This window comes from Doryrhamphus excisus, chromosome 3 (genome assembly GCF_030265055.1).
Source record: "Doryrhamphus excisus isolate RoL2022-K1 chromosome 3, RoL_Dexc_1.0, whole genome shotgun sequence".
Taxonomy (NCBI): Eukaryota; Metazoa; Chordata; class Actinopteri; order Syngnathiformes; family Syngnathidae; genus Doryrhamphus; species Doryrhamphus excisus.
Genome location: NC_080468.1, coordinates 7462709 through 7484075, shown reverse-complemented (window position 1 = coordinate 7484075; position 21367 = coordinate 7462709). Strand labels below are relative to the sequence as shown.

Below are 21367 nucleotides of genomic sequence, written 5' to 3'. Positions count from 1 at the left end.
TGAAGAAAATAAGTATTTGAACACCCTGCTATTTTGCTATTTCTCCCACTTAGAAATCATGGAGGGGTCTGAAATTTTCATCGTAGGTGCATGTCCACTGTGAGAGAGATAAACTAAAAAGAAAAATCCAGAAATCACAATGCATGATTTTTTAACAATTTATTTGTGTGATACAGCTGCAAATAAGTATTTGAACACCTGAGAAAATGAATGTTAATATTTGGTACAGTAGCCTTTGTTTGCTATTACAGAGGTCAAACGTTTCCTGTAGTTTTTCACCAGGTTTGCACACACTGCAGGAGGGATCTTGGCCCACTCCTCCACACAGATCTTCTCTAGATCAGTCAGGTTTCTGGGCTGTCGCTGAGAAACACGGAGTTTGAGCTCCCTCCAAAGATTTTCGATTGGGTTCAGGTCTGGAGACTGGCTGGGCCATGCTAGAACCTTGATATGCTTCTTACGGAGCCACTCCTTGGTTTTCCTGGCTGTGTGCTTCGGGTCGTTGTCGTGTTGGAAGACCCAGCCACGACCCATCTTCAATGCTCTGACAGAGGGAAGGAGGTTGTTCCCCAAAATCTCACAATACACGGCCCCAGTCATCCTCTCTTTAATGCAGTGCACTCGTCCTGTCCCATGTGCAGAAAAACACCCCCAAAGCATGATGCTACCACCCCCATGCTTCACAGTAGGGATGGTGTTCTTCGGATTGTACTCTTCATTCTTCTTCCTCCAAACACGCTTATTGGAATTATGACCAAAAAGTTCTATTTTGGTCTCATCTGACCATAAAACTTTCTCCCATGACTCCTCTGTATCATCCAAATGGTCATATGCAAACTTAAGACGGGCCTTGACATGTGCTGGTTTAAGCAGGGGAACCTTTCGTGCCATGCATGATTTCACATCATGACGTCTTAGTGTATTACCTACAGTAACCTTGGAAACGGTGGTCCCAGCTCTTTTCAGGTCATTGAACAAGTCCTGTCGTGTAGTTCTGGGCTGATTCCTCACCTTTCTTAGAATCATTGAGACCCCACGAGGTGATATCTTGCATGGGGCTCCACTCCGATTGAGATTGACCGTCATGTTTAGCTTCTTCCATTTTCTAATGATAGCTCCAACAGTGGACCTTTTTTCACCAAGCTGCTTGGTAATTGCTCCGTAGCCCTTTCCAGCCTTGTGGAGGTGTACAATTTTGTCTCTGGTGTCTTTGGACAGCTCTTTGGTCTTCGCCATGTTACAAGTTAAAGTCTTACTGATTGTATGGGGTGGACAGGTGTCTTTATGCAGCTAACGACCTCAAACAGGTGCATCTGATTCAGGATGATACATGGAGTGCAGGTGGACTTCTAATGGGCAGACTAACAGGTCTTTCAGGGTCAGAATTCTAGATGATACACAGGTGTTCAAATACTTATTTGCAGCTGTATCACACAAATAAATTGTTAAAAAATCATGCATTGTGATTTCTGGATTTTTCTTTTTAGTTTATCTCTCTCACAGTGGACATGCACCTACGATGAAAATTTCAGACCCCTCCATGATTTCTAAGTGGGAGAAATAGCAAAATAGCAGGGTGTTCAAATACTTATTTTCTTCACTGTATATAAAATGGTAAAAAAAAAAAGAGAAACATTTAATCCTGTTTCCTTTGCAGGTTATTGATTTGAGTAGCTTGCATGCTAAAAAAGTATCAAACGTCATAAGACTGCTGTTGTTAAATGGGGTGAAAGCAATAAGATGTTAAAGCGCTGATGTGATTCCAAAACAAACAAATGCACATCAAAGTAAAAGCTGCCCCAGATCCGCTGCCAAAACGAAATCAACAACATCTGGGACAGCCTCCACCTATTTGGCGAGACAATTACCAGCAGAGGGAGAGAGGGGGCGGGAGGAGCTTAGAGAGGAGAGTCTCAGCTCGTTCTTCTGGAAGTGTTCACACGCAGAGACGAGTGTGAGACGAAGAAGTAACAGACAAAAAGTGATGGAGTCACAAATATGTACGTCGCCGCTAACGACATGGGAGAACATCCTGATTGGAAATAAATCACACATACTAGTGATGTGCGATGCCACTGATTTGGCATCCAATCAGATACTGAGTATAATTAAAAGTAGCAAAGCTAACTATTTCAGTACTGATCACTAACATATACAGTACCAGAATGGGTGTGGGTGTTTTTTTTTTTACATTACCTCCAAGTTTGTCCTTGCTTTCTTCAACACATCACGAGTCCTTGACACTACCAAAACAAGGTGAAAAGAGGAGTAAATATTGTTATCTTATTTCTGTGAGGGCACACTCATATGCGTTGACCTGCCATATTGGTGTTTACAACAGGGGTCACCAAGCTTTTTGAGGCCGAGGGCTACTTTGTGAGCACGGATAGTATGAAGGGCCACATGACCTGTTTGCGGTGAACTTCCAAAATGACAAAACTGCACGGATCACTTTTTAGTAATGAGAACAAAAGGAATAGTAGTAGTAACACTATGTGAAGCGATTGCTCACATGTCAATGTTAATTATTTTCCACAATAATTCTAACAAAAACATATTTTTTTAACAAGAAACATTTATTTATGTGCTCACATATTTGAAAGTCAGAGGGAACACCTTTCTGTGATTTTGTGAAAAAAGTCCTTTGTTTGGGGCGGCATGGCAGTCGAGTGGTTAGCACGCAGACCTCACAGGACCGGGGTTCGATTCCACCCTCGGCCATCTCTGTGTGGAGTTTGCATGTTCTCCCCGGTTTCCTCCCACATTCCAAAAACATGCTAGGTTAATTGGTGACTCCAAAATGAATGTGAGTGTGAATGGTTGTTTGTCTATATGTGCCCTGTGATTGGCTGGCGACCAGTCCAGGGTGTACCCCACCTCTCGCCCAAAGACAGCTGGGATAGGCTCCAGCACCCCCCGCGACCCTCGTGAGGAAAAAGCGGTAGAAAATGAATGAATGAATGTTATAAGACGATTAAAAAAATACATCAATGTAAGCAATTCTGATTCAAAATTGAAAGCACAAAATACCAATGATCATTTGTGACCAGTGCTATTTTTAGAAGATGCCTCGCGGGCGCCTTAAGTGGTCCACGTGGGCGCATGGGCGTTGGTGACCCCTGGTTTACAACATCAGTTTGCTCCTGACTGCTATTACAACATTGGTTCTGGTTGTATAATATACTTCTTAATAAATGACAATGTTTTCCTATCCATGTATGTAACTGTCATCCAGACTTACATTGGTTCACTATAAAATGCTCCATGCTCTCCTTGGTGCGGCTGGTGCTCCTCAGCCTTTGTATCGTTCCCTTGAGAACCTCCTCCTGCTCAGACATGCGCAGCTTCAGCGACAAGATCTCCTCTTGCATCGATTGCTCCTGTGTCAAAAAGCAACACGGAAATGTTTCTGGGTTCTTCCTTATCCAGTCAAGTGATGTCTCACGCTGCATGTACGAACCTTCTTCAGGTTTGGGATGGAGGCGTCAGTGCTGGGCAGCGCCGCCCTCCAGAACATCTTCAGCAGAGACGCGGACTCTTCCAAAATCTGCCTCAGAGTCTTGGTGTTAGACAGGACACTCTTGGCACTGCCGTAATCCAAGAACTGGAAGGAGAAATTGTCAGAAAAATTCATTATCCATCTCTCATGATATTGGATAGATGCTATCTGTATATGGGCTCTAGATTTTAATATATATATAGATATAGATCTATGAATATAAAATGACTTTTTAAATCAAAAATGTAATATTAATTGGAGTGACTCAATACATTTGTTTACAAAGTATCGCTCACTAGATCATTGTTTTGTTTGTGGCTGCCCCCTAGTGGTGAGGGTGGGTTCATCCACGCTTGCAGAGTCGCCTCCATGCGCTGCACGACGCTGCGGCCTTCCAGGACTTGCTGCTGCAGAGCGGTGAAGTCATCCACATGACCGATGGCGTGGCGACCATAGCGGTTGGCAAACGACCCATCGGGAGCTTCCCCTTCCAGCTCAGAGTGGGAGTCGAGAGGGTCTGGAGGGGATAAACCCAAACCAAGGATGATTATTTTTGGAGTGTAAGTTTATGGAGGTCAGTAGTGGATAAAGCAAAGCAGTGGCAGGCAAACTGTGTACGAGATAAGCCACAGTCATGCCGTGCAGTTAAAGTCACACCGTTGGCAGTGCTATGGCTGTCATCCAGGTCTGAGTAGGGGGGACCGGGTGATCCACAGTTAAAGAGACCAATGTCCCTGACAGGTGGAGACGGGGCTGGGTCTGCGGAGCACACACACACAACACAAACCAGGCTTGGATGCACAGCACACCGAGCCTCACATAAACACACCGTCGCCGCACGGGAGTGCGGCACAGATATTACCGTGCAGCAGCAACTGTCGCCTATAGAAGTTGTCTCTCTGAGGGCTGGCGCTGAAGGCCGAGAGGGATGGCGTGCGTGGGGAGCCGCCGCCCAGCTTTTGCTCCAACTGCTTGTGGAGCTCCAGCTGCTTGAGGGCGCTGCTCTCCTGGACGCTGGTCTGCAGCTGGGCCCGCAGACTCCTCACCTCTCCCAGAAGCTCCCCCAGCTCCACAGGGAGGCCTGGGATCTCACACAGGAGCCCTGAAACCAGAACATAAAGTGTGAAATAATACTTATTCAGTAGTTGTCAGAATTCTTGTACGTGTGGTAATGAGCACTTATGTCCTACAGGGGATCTGACAGACAGTTTTGCAGTGGGTCCTTAAATCAAGCAGAGCAGTCTTGTCATATTTAGGTAATTATCTCTTTTATAAGGGTCTTTATGATGCAATCTGCAGGGGAAAAGATTGCTGCAGCTACGAATCCACTAGAGCAGGGGTCTCAAACACGCGGCCTGCTGGCCAAATGTGGCCCGCAGGGCACTAGTTTGAGGCCCCCGCCTTGATATTGAAAGTTTAATGTTAGTGCGGCCCGCGCAAGTTTGATATGGATGCTGTATGGTATCATGTACCCAGAAAAAATTATTACGTTTGATTAATGTTCATGTTAAAGGTTAAATAACTGTTAATAGTTATCCTCCCTATCCGTGTGGAAGTGGTAAGTTTCTGGCTATTTAAGTTTAAAGGAAATAACTTGGAGGCTACCATTTAGGTCGCTAGCTCTCTAGTTTGCGAGTTAGCATGTGTCTCAAGACCCTGCAGTTGCGCAATATGTTGTAAATAAAAAGAGTATAAATGTGACTATAGTCGTGTTTTGTCATGTCTACAGGGCTCTAATAATGCTTTGTTCATTTTAATCTGAAAAAAATAATTTGTCTACCCACCAACTATATGTGATTTCTTAAGTTTTTATTATTTTCTGTTTTATTATTATTATTATATTCATTTATTTATTACTGATTGGTTTTCTTTATTCTTGATTTGTTTATTTATTTTTCATCTTATTTTGTGTAGAATAATAAAAAGTACGATATTTGAGAACAGTGGAATGTTTTATCAGAGCTTTTCTTGTAGAAAATTGGAACCAAAGCGAAGTTTTAAAAAAATCTTTGTTTTTAATAAATGCATTTTTTTTTTTTTTGAAAACCTGATGTGGCCCAGTCTCACCCAGACCCGAGCTCCAGTGGCCCCCAAGTAAATTGAGTTTGAGACCCCTGCACTAGAGGGTGCAGCCTTGCAAGTCAATTCACTCACATTTTCCCGCAGAAAGATGCTTTGACAAGTTGTGATGTTGTGTAACTGCACATTTTGTAAATACAATACTTTTTACTAGGGATCGACCGATATGGCTTTTTTGGGGCCGATGCCGATACCGATTTTTAAAATTATTTCTTTATGTCTAAATCTGAATTTAACATGTTGAGAGGCATAAGGTTCATAAGATGGGTGCATCCATTATTTGCTGTGGTTAGCCATTCATAGCCACGCTAAAAGCCAGCATCTACTGTGCATTGAAAAACAGTTATTTGAGAGAAATGAAACAAACCTTTGGAGGATTTTATGCCAGAGCACACACGATCGTAAACGTGCAGTTCGCTCTGCAAGGAGTGTATGAGCTCCCTGCTTTCACACAGCTGCTGCTGCAGGAGAGTCACCTCATGCTGCACTCTGAGGACGGACACACACACGGATAAAGATTACAGATAAGAGGGCACATATGGAAGATAGATTTTCCTCAAAGCTTAGTACACACAGACCTGTTGATACTGTCCTGGCTGGCCTGCCTCTCCTGCTTCATGGAGTGGATCTGCTGTCCCTGCTCTTCGCTGTGTGACTGAAGTCGTCTCAACTCCTCCTTCCACTGCTCAGCCTCCAGCTCTGCTTGCTTGAGGCGGACGCGTGCTGCAATCACCTCTTCGCACGAGTCTGACAGAAAACCACATTCAATAAAGGCTTGTGCATAAACTGCTAAATAATCCTAAACATTCCATGCGGATTACCTGTACTGGCTTGCAAACGTGATTGTAAACTCAAGTTTTCTTCTTTCAGGACTCTGATTTCATGAGACAATTGTGTCACTGTGTCCAGACCTTGAATGTAGATGTTTGTTGGTGCACCTGGAAAATGACCAAATGGCATTGAAAACACTTCTCAGCCATATGGGGAAATATGGGGTAATAACTATAAAAGCAATCTTCACTCACTAAATGTACTGCAAAAAAGGTCAGTAAGGATAATTCATAATGCCGCCTACAGAGAACATACTCCTTATTTCTAAAATCACAAACATTTAAACTTATAGATATAGTTAATCTTCAAACAGCTAAAATAATGCAGAAGGCTAAAAACAACCAATTACCTAAAAATGTCATCCAATACTTCTCTACAAGAGAGGAGAACTATGATCTCAGGGAAGAACTAAATTTGAAACACTTCTATGCTAGGACTACATTATAAAGCCATAGCATTTCAGTATGTGGAATCAAACTATGGAATGGATTGAGTAAGGACCTCAAACAATGCACAACGATGAGCCAATTCAAGAAACAATAAAAGCAGTTGATGTTTGCTAAATACAAGGATGAAGAGTCTTGAACCAGTCATGATGTGCTATATATATCACTATATTGACACTTACTATGGTACACATTATGTCATTGGATGGTCATATCACATATTATTAAAAAAAACAAAAAAAAATTAAATTGTATTATGGAAAGCAGGAAGTGAACAAATACATATCACTATATTGACAGTTACTATGGTACCCATTATGTCATTGAATGGTCATATCACCTCCTATTCAGTACGAGGTACATTATTAAAAAAAAACGTAAACTATATTAGGAAAGCAGGAAGTGAACAAATGTAACAGTTACTGATTGTAAGCACCAGATGGAGGGGTAGGATTTAATAAGCTTTGCTTCTTTCTACTCCTTTTGGACATGTGGAACTGTGAACTGATTATGGGATGCACTCAATTGTAATCTGATGCATGTTCAAATGAAATAAAACCATTACCATTACCATTACAAGCGTTATTCTATAGTGCTTTCGTCACCTCACTATAATTATTACTGGTCCTCTCCATACGCTACAATATCTAGCAGTAATAGTTTTTTTGAGGGGATTATGTAAATGAACACGCATATCTGAAGCAGTTTAAAAAGAAATAAGACAGACTAACTGTGCAAAAATCACATATTGACGGATGCTGTCAATTTGCGGCTATCTATCAGCAGTCGCGTGCACAGTATTCAAATTGGGTTGTGTTGGATGTCTTTAATGTATAAGAAGCATGGTTCCGCACTTTCTCCATATAGTATGTACCTCCATCACGCCCGGTGTTGGCCAGTTTCTCTTCCAGCTGCTGCCGGAGCCTCTCGTTGGTCCTAATGGACTCTTCCAAACGCTGACGGAGACACCTGACCTCCCTCAGGTGCTCTTCTATCAAATTCTCCCCTGAAAGTCAAACATTGAGATTCCACTCATTTGAATTGAAATAATGAATGTTATACATTTACTAATACGCTATTAATAAGTTATATTAACAACAGTGTTGACAAGTACACTTTATTATTAACATTGAGAAAAAGAATACAGTTAAAGTCAAAATTATTCATATCCTGAACAAATTTTGAAGTACACATTAAGAAGTAACAATGTATTACTTATGACAGAAATTGTGACAGCCGATACTCCTTAATCTTTCAGCCCCATCGTTGCCAAGAGTTTAAGTGAATGTGTATTAGTTTTTTAGTTTTTCTTTACAGAATGGGTGTCATCTGGCTGCAAGGACCACAAAATATGTGTTCGCACTATTACCAAATAATATATGCAGATTATTTATTGAGAATGAAATAATGAAAAAGGTGTTTTTCCTCATTAATATCTCAAAATAACTTTTTATGTCATGACACTCTTACAATCACTTTTTGTATCATTTCCAGCCAGAAAATCGGGCAGGATATGAATAATTTGGACTACAAATAACTATAGTATATTTATTTAAGGAAATATATGTATATGTACATTAATATGGAATATTACAAAGGCAAGTCACTTGTAAGATGCTGCTGCCCAATCAAGGAAGTTAAGCAGAGAGAGAGTGAGAGAGATAGATAGGTAAATAGATAGATAGGTAAATAGATAGCTATGTAGATAGATAGGTAGATAGATAGGTAGATAAATATATAGGTAAATAGATAGGTAGGTAAATAGATAGCTAGGTAGATAGATAAATAGGTAGATAGCTAGATAGGTAAATAGCTAGATTGGTAAATAGATAGCAAGATAGCTAGATAGATAGATTGGTAAATAGATAGATAGGTAGATAGATAGCTAGGTAGATAGATAGCTAGGTAGATAGATAGCTAGGTAAATAGATAGCTAGGTAAATAGATAGATAGGTAGATAGCTAGATAGGTAAATAGATAGCTAGATAGCCAGATAGGTAAATAGATAGATAGGTAGGTAGATAGACAGCTAGGTAGATAGATAGGTAGATAGATAGCTAGGTAAATAGATAGCTAGGTAGCCAGATAGCCAGATTGGTAAATAGATAGATAGGTAAATAGATAGATAGGTAGATAGATAAATAGGTACATAGATAGATAGGTAAATAGTTATATAGGTAAATATATAGATAGGTAAATAGATAGAAGCAAGTGTACCAGATAGCTAAATAGCTAGATAGCTAGATAGCTAGATAGCTAGATAGCTAGATAGCTAGATAGCTAGATAGCTAGATAGATAGATAGATAGATAGATAGATAGATAGATAGATAGATAGATAGATAGATAGATAGATAGATAGATAGATAGATAGATAGGTAAATTGATAGATAGGTAAATTGATAGATAGGTAAATTGATAGATAGGCAGATAGATAGATAGGTAAATAGATAGAAGCAAGTGTACCAGTCTGGTTATTTCCCAGGTGAAGCCCCGCCACTCCAGAGTAGCTCCCAATAGGCTGAGTTATGTTGTCTATATCCCAAAAAGTCCCTCCTCCCGTCACAAGACCTGGGTCCGACTTGAGGAGGTGACCTTGGGGAACGCCCCCCAGATGGTACTGTTGAAAGGCATGATGGGATAGCTTTCCGTAGTTGGAGAGGTCGCACTGGTTGTGGGCACCAGGCGAGGGAGGGAAATGAGGCTTGTCATGAAGACCTGGGAAGCCTGTAGTCACAGGAGACACAAGAACGTGTGATGTGTGTGTGTCAGCAAACTACGGCGACACTCCCTGCTCCCTCACCCCTCATCTGCTCATTCATCTTTTTGTACAGTGTGTCCAACTCGGGGTGAACAGCCATCTTGGACTGTGGGTCACGTGGGACCTCCGTACCCCAGAAGTGAGGGTCACAAGGGGGAAGAAAGGGCGAGGAGACAGGTGCACTGTTGAGAGGGGCTGATGGGGAGAATGACAGGAAGTAACATGAAGAAAGGAAATGGTGGGTATACTTTGCACACCCTGAATGGTGTACCTCTGAAGGATGCTGAGCAAAGCTTGCTGGGACAGCTTTGGGATGACGTGAGGGGGCCACGACGAGGAAAAGAAGGGGGGACAGGCGGAGGGGCTGAAATAAGTTGAGGGAAAATGAAGGAAAGGACAGACAGAGACTCAAAGAAGAGGAAGGTCTGATGTTTATTACCATCTTGTTCTGATGCGTGTAGTTGCTGTTGCTCCTCCTTATACTCTCTGGCGTCCAAGTCGGAGCATAGATCCACATCTTCGTTGGTCTGACACTCATCAGACACCAGAGAGGTCCTGTCTGATTGGTCGGTGGTCTCAGAGAGGGCTTGGCAGCTGGATGGCGTTTCGGGACGATGCTGCAGCTTGTTGTGGAGCGACTCTATGATTTTATCTTTCTGCTGAAGCTCCTTGCTAAGCCTGCAATGGAAGAGTTACATTCATTGAAAAAAATAAAGATGCAGGCACAATAAAAACCACTATCAACTGTTCTATTCATCCATGTCTAGATATTCTATTCTTCGTTCTATCCATGTCCAATTTTTTCCTCTCTTACTGTTTGAGTTGGTGATGCAGCATCCTACTAAGGAACGTATCTCTAGATGGACCTCCTCCATCGTTCATAGAAAAAGACCACAAAGAGCTCCTGTATATGGGACTGCTCTTAGAAATCATAGACTTCCACAGAGGAGCCATTGTCAGTTGCAAAGTCCGCAAGCTGTAGATAGAAAATGCACGCGCATTTCCTCCACACAGCAACACTGAGCCTCTTAACGCCTTTTCAGCTTTAACAGGAGAGGATCCGCGCCCCTGCTGTTCATGTGTGGATTAACCGCAACCTTCTGCCTACTCACTGTGTCCTGGTGCATGTCACAACATGTCACATGATGATTTCCCCCTCCCATGCCCTCTAATCACTGGGATCGAGTGTGTGGGACTTGAAAAAGAACTACAACCTAAAGGGACGGGCAGTAATAATGCTGCAGGAGAACTTCATTTGCTGTAAAGCAGGGGTCTCAAACTCAATTTACTTGGGGGCCACTGGAGCTAGGGTCTGGGTGAGACTGGGCCACATCAGGTTTTCCAAAAAAAAAAGTTTATTTTCTACAATAAAAGCGCTGCTAAAACATTCCACTGTTCTCAAATATCTTAATTTTTATTTTTCTGCACAAAATAAGACGAAAAATAAACAAATCAAGAATAAAGAAAATTGATCAATCAGTAATAAATAAATATAATAATAATAATAAAACAGCAAACAATAAAAACTTAAGAAACCACATATAGTTGGTGGGTAGACAAATTATTTTTTTCAGATTTAAAATGAACAAAGCATTATTAGAGCCCTGTAGACATGACACGACTATAGTCACATTTATACTCTTTTTATTTACAACATATTGCGCAACTGCAGGGTCTTGAGACACATGCTAACTCGCAAACTAGAGAGCTAGCGACCTAAACGGTAGCCTCCAAGTTATTTCCTTTAAACTTAAAAAAGCCAAAAACGTACCACTTCCACACGGATAGGGAGGATAACTATTAACAGTTATTTAACCTTTAACATGAACATTAATCAAACGTAATAGTTTTTTCTGGGTACATGATACCATACAGCATCCATATCAAGCTTGCGTGGGCCGCAGTACATTAAACTTTCATATCAAGGCAGGGGCCTCAGGCTAGTGTCCTGCGGGCCACATTTGGCCTGCGGGCCGCGTGTTTGAGCCCCCTGCTGTAAAGAGACCATCCAAAAAGAGCTAACCTTAATGTGTGTTGATGCAGTGTATCACCATTGAAGCCTTCATTTGTGTGTGTAAATGTGTAAATACAAAGTCTGCCTAGCAACAAGAGGCTGGGGCAAACTAGTGATGTGATGAAGACAAAAAACACATTTTTTTTTTTTTTTGATGAATATGTCCAAATCTCACACTGATGACATTTGGCCTGAAACACCTGAAACATTTTGGATTAACCAAAATGTAAATTTGAAACTGAATACAAAGGTGTCCTTGTATGAAAAGTGAAACTATTGTTATACTATACTATCATGCCGGATATAATTATTTGTTCATATTGCACTTGAAACACAATTAAGCTGACTCACTGCATGGCGAGCAGTTCCGTCTTGTCATCGTGGCTCTCTGCCCCTAAATGAGACGAGGCATAGCAATGAAAAAAGAGGGTGAGGGTTTTTAGGAAGGATAAATTAGACGACAATAAAGTAGTGCCGTGTCTTACGTCCGCTGAACTTAGCGAGCAGTCGTTGAGCCAGCGCAGTGCTTTGTGCCAACTGATCTCTAAAACTCTGACCCATGTAGTAGTCCACGTCATTGGCCCGCAGCAGCTCCTCAAATGCCTGGTGTGTATATTAAATGGACCCCATTTCATACGAGTAGACATTATGATGAAAGATCTGTATGGCAGCAGACTTATTTCAAGGGCACCTTGGTGGTGTCACCCAGATGTTGGGTGAGGATGTGGGAGACTCCTTGGCCTTCTCTCATCCTCTGCCTCAGATGGGAGAGCTCTCGAGCTTGTGCCTGGATGAGAGAGTTGTACTTCCTGGAATAAGAGCAAGAGGTCATATTAGACATGCCTGTATGTTTTCTAATGGCCACCACCAGTTATAATCATTTACCCAATTATTGTTCTAATGTAATGATGTTATTATTGACACACATGCTTAGCCCTGCTAGATGAATCCATCCTGATTTACTGTTTAATAGCAGCAAGAAGCACATCCTGCACTGTCATAATTGTGACAAAATCCTTTAACCTGCAAACATCCCTTCAACCAACCACCACCTGCCCGCCATCGCATGCTGGACCAGGCTTTACAGTAGAAGCGGAACACTTGATTTCAATTTTAAACTCACCCAGGCCAAGTGGCACATTTCCCTTCATCTGCTTGACCCTTCTCCTGCACTTTGGAGCTCTTCAGTTGTGCCTCCAACGATGCTACACGTGCGATCAGCTCCTTCAACTCCCGACTAGGTTTGGACCCGGATGAAGTTGCCTGGGTGTCAGACATCCAGCCTTCATCCTCTTCCACACAACCTTGAGCGGGGGACATCTCAAAAGCCCAGTTTACCTTCAAAATAGAAAGTCAAACGTCATGAGGAGAAATATGATCTCGGGGAAGAACTAAATTTGAAACACTTATATGCTCGGACTACGTTAAAAAGCCATAGCATTTCAGTATGTGGAATCAAACTATGGAATGGATTGAGTAAGGACCTCAAACAATGCACAACGATGAGCCAATTCAAGAAACAATACAAGCAGTTGATGTTTGCTAAATACAAGGATGACGAGTCTTGAACCAGTCATGATGTGCTATATATATCACTATATTGACACTTACTATGGTACCCATTATGTCATTGGATGGTCATATCACCTCGTACTTTGGTACGAGGTGCATTATTTAAAAAAAAAAAAAAAAACAATAACCTAAACTGTATTATGGAAAGCAGGAAGTGAACAAATGTAACAGTTACTGATTGTAAAAGTACCAGATGGAGGGGTAGGATTTAATAAGCTTTGCTTCTTCCTACTCCTTTTTGACATGTGGAACTGTGAACTGATTATGTGATGCACTCAATTGTAATCTGATGCATGTTCAAATGAAATAAAACCATTACCATTACCATTACCAAAACACACAGTCTCAAGTTCTTGATTAGACACATGCAATCCAGAAAATGATATGTATATGTCACAAAAAAGTGGGCTAATAAATTGACAATAAAAGCACAAATACTGCGGATTTCAGAAAATAACAGATGGAATGATACAGCACTCTACAAGAAGCAATGAAGTCTGTAAAATTAAATAATAATAAAAAAAATCAAAAAATTGTTAACTATAATGATGAAAATGGTAATATTAATGGTGATCATAATGATGGTAATAATGATAAAGATTATAACAATAATGATAATAATGATAATGATAATAACAATAATAATATTACAATGATAAGAATAACAGGGGAAAACAAGACTGTGGCATGAACATGATTATATCTTGCAAAAAGGGGTAGGCATTAATAAGCTTTTGCTTCAGCCTACTCCTTTTGGGCTTGTGATCAGATAGCTGAATACAGATGTAAATAATGGAGAGTTGTATTTTGATTGGTGTGGGAGATATTAAAAAATATTAAGAAAAAAAAGAAAGAAAGTCAAACGTCATGAGATCTTCTTGTAAGGGTGGGTGAATGAGTGAGAGCATTTGTACCTTGCGGGGGGTCCGCTCCAGACTGGAGGCATAGTCGCTTGTGGCCGACATGGAGCGCACACGCATCTGAAGCCCGCGTATCACTTTATGGCAGCGGGTTAGCTGGGAGCGCAGATCTTGGACCAGGTGCTGCAGAGGTCCCTCTGGCCCTATTCCATCACAGACACCCCCGTTACTTGGGCCTCTGTTATCCCTGTACCAGCCCCCGCCCAGATTCTCGTAATCCTGCTGATGAGACAGCGATGTGCACATCTCTAGGTCGTCAAACTCTAAGGAATTGAAACAAATGTACGATTAAAGAATGCCGCACACAGCAGAAACAGAATATTTGAAGTAAGATATAAAGGATGGGTCACCAGGGCTACTGGCATCCTCTCTCTCGGCTTCATTTTCACTTCGACCACAAGTCTCATAGCCCAGATCCTGCAGATCCACCTGCACGTGCTTACTGGCCTGCTGCACGGACGTCTCCGCTGCAGAGACACCAAAGACATCATACAGAAATCATACATACGGAATCAACATTCGGCATTCGTGACCCTGCAAATATTTGATCAAATGTGCAAACATTTCACAAACACGTGCAACACACAATATAACTGTACCACACAGACATTAAAGGTATTGAAATGGACGGTTACACAATAATATACACAACCCCCCCAACACCTCACTGTGTCAAAATAGACATTATTTTGCCATATTTTAATGGTCCTGGAACATAACCCTCATGAGAACATGAGAACATCTACTGTAAACCTGTGATGGTGTCACTCACTGAGCAGGTCCCTGTAGTCCTTCAGCTGCTCAGCCTGAGCTTGGACGGTGGCCTCAGACACCATCAGCCTTTCCTGCAGCTCTCGATTCTCAGAGCAAAGTCGGAACGACTGCTCTTGAAGATCCTGCTCTGCCTCGCTGACACCCCCTGAAGGCTCAAACCCCTACAGCAGAAAGGTCAATCAGACCAACACAATGACATTATCACATGACTTTAAAAAATGGGTTACCTTGTAATCATCTTCCATGTCCTCCTCCTCGTCGTCTTCAGTGTCCTCATCTTCCTGCTGATGGTCAAGGCTGTGATTGTCTGTACTCGCTCGCTGGTGTTCTTTCAGGAACTGGTTCTCCTTCTGAAGGCTCTCCAGTGCGCCCCTTTTGAGCAACCACAATGTTAGCAAGAAAAGTAGATGTGATGAGACTTCTCACTGGTGTAGATACAAACCTCATTTGCTCCACTGAGGTATATCCCTCCCTTTTGAGTTGGGACTTTATTTCTTGTAGCTCCAGTTCAAGCATCTGTTGAACGTCCATCTGCATCCTCAACCCTCCTTCATGTCTACAGAGTCTTTCAGATGCCTGCAAAACACCTTTCGTTGTTAAAATAATCAGAGGATGCGTTTGTTACGGTTAAAAGGAACTCGTATTTGCTGTGTTGGTACAGTTCATCTGGACCTGGATTGTAAAAAACAAGTGAACCAAATTCGCTTCAGTGATGGGTCACTTTCTGCCTGCAAGTGAACTTGGTTCAGTTCACTTCAGCTCATACGAGAACACGACAAAGACCAAAGACTAAAACGACAGTAAAAAGGAAGGCGATATGTCAAAAGTTTTAAGACAATTTTCAGTTGTTTTTTTTTTATTGGTCCTTGTCATTTTCATTCATTCATTCATTCATTTTCTACCGCTTATCCTCACGAGGGTCGCGGGGGGTGCTGGAGCCTATCCCAGCTGTCTTCGGGCGAGAGGCGGGGTACACCCTGGACTGGTCGCCAGCCAATCACAGGGCACATATAGACAAACAACCATTCACACTCACATTCATACCTATGGACAATTTGGAGTCGCCAATTAACCTAGCATGTTTTTGGAATGTGGGAGGAAACCGGAGTATCCGGAGAAAACCCACGCATGCACGGGGAGAACATGCAAACTACACACAGAGATGGCCGAGGGTGGAATTGAACCCTGCTCTCCTAGCTGTGAGGTCTGCGCGCTAACCACTCGACCGAATTCATTATTATTCAGACATATTAGATATTAAAGTACATAATTTGCTTTGTCACCTACAACACAAAGTTAAAATGATGTTTTATTCAGATAAATTAGCATATATTGACCTACACTGGACTGCTTTTAGCATCTTCAATGCACAAAATGGATCACAGTGGCCAATTATTATTATTATTATTTTTGTGATTTTTTATGTATGAAGCCCTTGCTGGAAAATAGTTTGGACACCCCTGATGTAGGAAAATGAATTGATAGTGTTGTCGCTCTGCTTTGGTCTCTCCCTGTGTGTGTGTGTGTGTGACAATGGCACTCTTTAAAAGAATAATTAATTGGTGAAATCTAAGTTGTTAAATATAGCAGAAAATAGAACAATTTGCATATTCAGCATACGGGTGCGGGTTTTGTTTTGAAATATATCAATATGTTAAGGAAGCTGTCCAATCAACTGCTATGCTTATTAATATGTTCTTTACTGTGCAACCTTTAGTCCCATGACACTAAATGAACCGTACCAATAATCAATAATAATATCTTTAAAAAATACAACCCATCCGCACCAGAGTACCATACCCCAAGTGAATGATTATTACATATTACAAATAAAATGCAAATGAATGTCATAAGCAAACCTGATTTGAAGCAAAACTGGCGGATGTCACTTTATCATCATCCTCTATGCTGTCTGTGAACTCATCGCTGCTGCCGTCTTCATCATCCCCCTCCTCTACCTCCTCCTCTTCAGTGCTGAGATCTGGAAAACACAAGCACCACGTTAACACACACTTGAAGTCTCCTGAATTGTTCCCATTTCTGCAATTGTATACATTGTATATATTGTTTCCAAGCTCTACCCTCGCCACTCAGACAGCTCTGCTCTGACTTGCAGTCACAGGATTGAGGGGAAATGTTATGTCATCTCTTTCCAGCCGGCCAAAAAACACACACTCAGGGTGGAGCAAACAGACCAGTGTGTGTCATTAAAAGCAGTGAGGCCGCCTGAAGAAAAACATAGCTAGGTTTTGAATTATGTGACCTTGCTCTGGACATAAAATGTGTTTGTGTTAGTACTCTACACGTAACTATACAATGGGGACACTGTGTCGCTTTCCTGCCAGGGAAGATTAAGTTCACCTGCCTTATCTAACAAATCATTTTTTAAATGCAAAGCCTTTGCAACGATAAGAACGCTCGGATTTTATATAGATATTTTGCCACTTTGTAACTCCAATAACTGTGATTACAGTGAACTGTGAATTACAACTGCCACAGTTCTATGAGGTCTTATTAGGTGGTTCAGGTGTACTGCTTACCTAATGATAGCTAATTAATATATACCATCAGTACAGCATGGCATCATTAGGATGTTTTTACTTCCAAGGAGGAGATATATTTTCCATGTAAAACTCCTATGATGTGGGAGCATGGAATCTTTGAGGTTCCTGATGAAGTGTGCACGTGAGATGAATTGTCGGAGTTTGGGGGCGAGCTAGTAGCTCATAATGGTGGCTTATTATCTGTGTGGTGGGTTTGCTTGTATGATGTTTGGGAATAACAGTCATGCAGACATCAAATGTATGGCACATTTTCATGCAGCAGGTAAAAAGAACAGAAAGAAAATTTGATGTGATCTCCCTTCCTACTTTGATTCATGGTTTACAAATGTCTGAAGTAGGAACCAGGTGTATTTAGGGGAAGGCTTGTGGGTACATAATGGATCTAAATAGGAGATTTCAGTTGGGACAAATTCCCTATGAACACAATAAAGAGAAATGGATAAAGAGAAGTGCTTTTTTGTAACTGAAAGAAACAGCACATTTATTATGTTGCATTTGAAATACAAAAGTTTTGACAAGGAATGTTTAGAGAGCTTCCAAGATGGTGTGGGGAATATATGTAGAAATGTGTCAAGTTCAACTAGAGAGTGTATCTTACTAAACAGATGGTTGACTATCTCATATCTAACAAAGTCTCATGCATATGTGCAACCTAAAACTGTGCAACTAATGATGCCGATATAGTCTTGTTTGGATTTCTACAGGTCTGAACTGAACGTCCTTGCAGACAAAAAAATGGCATCAGACAAATGACGGGTAGTGAGATGTTGCACTCTATGTAAGGCATGGGCTGAGTTAAACCTCACTGCGTGTCTAAGGTTGGAAGCATGACATCGGTGAGAGCCAGCACACAAAAATGGCAAAACAGAACAATTTACACTCAAACGCAAAATGCAGGCAGTTGTTTTCTAAAACCATACAAAACATATTTACACACCAAATAATATATTAATAAACAAGACTCCATTGAGGTTAGTGTTAGCAGGCTTCTGCGACATTGCTGTGTTATTCTTATTTAAGCTATGGTCACATCTTTTTGTTTTGGAATGAGTAAAGCTGCTGTGGTCACACAAAGCCATCACACAGCATTGGTGACTGCGCCCCCTGCAGGCCCGGAGACTCAATCGTTCCCACCTCCTAAGTCAGGCTGCCTTTTGACAGCCCTTTCCAGCTCAAGGGCCATGTTCTGAGTGCTGGCCAGGACCTCTTCTAGCTGTCCACGCAGTGCTTGAACAGAGTCGAGTTGAGTGTGCAGGGCCAGGGTCTTCTCTGAATTGCTGCTAAGAAAGACCACAATTGAAAAAAAGTGTCAATCATTCAACACTTTATTAGGTACACAAGACCTGACTTCTGCCCTTGTCAATATAAAAATATGTTTGGGAGAGGTATTCATTTAAAAATATGTTTATAATGGTGTATAATGATGCACAAAACTATTCTACAACATGACAATACAAACACCTTTTATTATGGCCAAGTGCAACTCTACATGCCTGCAAACTGCAACCACCATAATAAACAAAAAACAAATTTGAAAAAGGTACAATTCTTGATCAAAATCCTGCATTGAGGTGCGGGTGTACCTGCTGTAAGTATCATCCCTACCTGTCACCGCCTGTGTGAATGAGGCTCTGGTATAATCTCTTCTCAGCCCTCAGTGCACCATTCAGCTTGTGGTACTCAGACACAAGTTGCTCCAGCACACGCTGGATAAAGCACGCAAAGTTAGTGATGAACGAGAACGATGGTGACATACTGATATTTTGTAAACGAAGCAGCGACCTACTTGGTGATCAGTGCTTTCTGTAGGGGAGACTGCGTTAGCCTGCTGAGCGGCCAATGACATACGTAGTGCAGAGAGCTCTTTCTGTGAGGAGGGGATAAAAATAGCACAAGATAAACACAATAACACAAAAGACTGATTACATGTTAACAAAGACGAATTCAAATGAATACCTGAGCTTCCCCTTCCTTTTTTAGTATTAATTTAAGCTCATCCTGGAGAACCTTCATCTCTGTCTCGCTCTCTTTAGACGACTGCAGCATCACGTCTTCTTGGTCCTGCATCATCTCCTGATGAACGTACGCAGTGAAGATATTACACATGGAAATAAGGATATAAACAAATAAAAAAAAAACCATACCTTGATGAAGGCTTCTTTCTCTCGGAGGAGACCTTGCAGACGCTGCATCTCTCCTCCCGTCTCCACGTCTTTGTCCCGTCTCAGCTCACACAGTTCCTGTTCCCTTAGTGACAGCTGCTTGCGCAACTCCTGGAGCTGGTTTGTGCGCTCACCGATCACTAAAGACAGCCTGTATGAGTTGTCCTACGACGGATGAGTCATATGTAAGAAAATAGACCAAAGTAGCACGAAAAAGTAGCTTGAGTGTATTAAAAAGATGCCGAGCTGTGATTGATGCTGTCAGAGGATTGCTGTGGTTGTAGTTCTGTTTTTTGATATTTCAGCTATCAAAAACTGGGCATTGTTATTCTCTGATGTATCATGTCTTCTTAAACAAGTACAGTGCAAATGGTGTGTGTTGTATTTCTGTGAGGATTGATACCTGCAAGTACTGATCTTTGGAGCTGAGGTTGTTGAGCAGGTCCGCCACTTGTGTTTGGTGTTCATTCGACTGGCGGCTACGGTCTGACAGCAGCTCCTGGAAGAGCTTCTCCTTCAGCTGAAGCCGAGCCTTCAGCTCCTCCACCACCTCGGTGGGGCCGGCCTGAACTCTCGCAACCAGAGCTGCCGTCAAATCCTGCATACAGTACATACATAAAATGAGTTGACTGATTTTCTTTTTTGTTTTTGCAAGCAGATAGCAAAGGAAAATACATGTGTGTCACCTGAGTCTCCTTGCTGCGAGCCTGCAGAGCCACATGTAGCTGGCTGATGATGGTGTCCTTCTCCCTCAGAGTGCTTCTCTCTTTCTCCTCGCTCTGCTGTTTCAGCCACTGGAGGTTCCTGTAGGCCTCGGCGGCTTGCTCCAGCTCCAGCTCTTTCCCTCGCACCAAACCATCCAGGCTCTAAGATAAACGCGGATCATATCAGAAAGGAACACACAGTCGACCAACCTTGTAGCTCAGGGGTATGTGCTGAGCGCATACTGTGATCGTCTCCTCGTTGTTGGACAGGATGCACCGGAGCCTGTCCAGGTCCCGTTCCTTCTCCTTGAGAGCGAGCTGTAGTGTCCGCACTTGGCCTTCACGTTCATCCAGACAGTGGAACTTGTCATCGATGGAGCGCTGTGGGCAGCAGAGGGAGGAAATACCATGATATATAATTTCCAAAGTCTAATGCAGCTCTGGTAAATTACATATTGGGATTACAATTTTACTTAAGAGAAATTATACTTTATTTTTATTTTTTTTTACTTAAAACTCTATGTGAAGTATTTCCATAATGCCTCATATTAACTCATTAGCAAGATCTCAGTGTATAGACTGGTCATATATCTCATCTCGTTTCATATTATCGACATACTGTATTGTATATAACTCTGGGAAAAACTGTTGATTTTGTTAATACTTGGGTTGTTTATATTGTTTATTTTTCTATATTGTGTATTTTGTACTGCTTAACTGATTCTGTACTCTTGCCGCTGTGCAATGCAAATTTCCCCACTCTTATCTTATCTTATCTTATATATATATATATATATATATTTGTGTCTTCCTATTGGTATTATGTTATAGCTAATAAAATATTTACAAAATATACATCTTCACTTCGCTGTCATACATGTTTGTATACTACCTCCAAAGCTCTGTCTCGTTCTTTAATGCGTTCTCTCAGCTTCTCCAAAAGGGCATCTCTCGGTTTGGAGCTTCCAGGGGTCTCCAACATCTCAGAGTACTCCTACACATATTAACAATTTTAGAAAGTTGTGTACCTAAATATATAAGTA

The 21367-nt window shown here is 41.6% G+C and overlaps 1 protein-coding gene across 8 annotated transcripts in view; it reads right to left on the bottom strand.

The window, feature by feature from the left end:
• The window catches only part of pde4dip (phosphodiesterase 4D interacting protein), a 47835-nt gene that overhangs the window by 3381 nt on the left and 23087 nt on the right, over positions 1 to 21367 (bottom strand). For 3 of the 8 annotated variants that reach the window (XM_058066731.1, XM_058066730.1, XM_058066724.1), the window contains 34 exons: positions 21217 to 21318; positions 20568 to 20705; positions 20307 to 20486; positions 20024 to 20218; positions 19603 to 19785; positions 19415 to 19531; positions 19245 to 19325; positions 19064 to 19164; positions 18593 to 18738; positions 16754 to 16875; positions 15337 to 15470; positions 15122 to 15266; positions 14893 to 15055; positions 14471 to 14587; positions 14115 to 14383; positions 12752 to 12966; positions 12320 to 12437; positions 12114 to 12231; positions 11980 to 12022; positions 10054 to 10292; positions 9886 to 9978; positions 9657 to 9809; positions 9320 to 9580; positions 7730 to 7861; positions 6400 to 6516; positions 6157 to 6325; positions 5946 to 6067; positions 4362 to 4601; positions 4157 to 4258; positions 3796 to 4016; positions 3461 to 3604; positions 3242 to 3380; positions 2197 to 2243; positions 1869 to 1926 (listed from right to left, as the gene is read on the bottom strand). In XM_058066731.1, coding sequence (XP_057922714.1) covers positions 1869 to 1926; positions 2197 to 2243; positions 3242 to 3380; positions 3461 to 3604; positions 3796 to 4016; positions 4157 to 4258; positions 4362 to 4601; positions 5946 to 6067; positions 6157 to 6325; positions 6400 to 6516; positions 7730 to 7861; positions 9320 to 9580; positions 9657 to 9809; positions 9886 to 9978; positions 10054 to 10292; positions 11980 to 12022; positions 12114 to 12231; positions 12320 to 12437; positions 12752 to 12966; positions 14115 to 14383; positions 14471 to 14587; positions 14893 to 15055; positions 15122 to 15266; positions 15337 to 15470; positions 16754 to 16875; positions 18593 to 18738; positions 19064 to 19164; positions 19245 to 19325; positions 19415 to 19531; positions 19603 to 19785; positions 20024 to 20218; positions 20307 to 20486; positions 20568 to 20705; positions 21217 to 21318 — 4924 coding nt within the window. The remainder of the gene's footprint in view (positions 1 to 1868; positions 1927 to 2196; positions 2244 to 3241; positions 3381 to 3460; positions 3605 to 3795; positions 4017 to 4156; positions 4259 to 4361; positions 4602 to 5945; positions 6068 to 6156; positions 6326 to 6399; positions 6517 to 7729; positions 7862 to 9319; positions 9581 to 9656; positions 9810 to 9885; positions 9979 to 10053; positions 10293 to 11979; positions 12023 to 12113; positions 12232 to 12319; positions 12438 to 12751; positions 12967 to 14114; positions 14384 to 14470; positions 14588 to 14892; positions 15056 to 15121; positions 15267 to 15336; positions 15471 to 16753; positions 16876 to 18592; positions 18739 to 19063; positions 19165 to 19244; positions 19326 to 19414; positions 19532 to 19602; positions 19786 to 20023; positions 20219 to 20306; positions 20487 to 20567; positions 20706 to 21216; positions 21319 to 21367) is intronic. The other 5 variants (XM_058066725.1, XM_058066728.1, XM_058066726.1 and 2 more) reach the window with 5 other exon arrangements.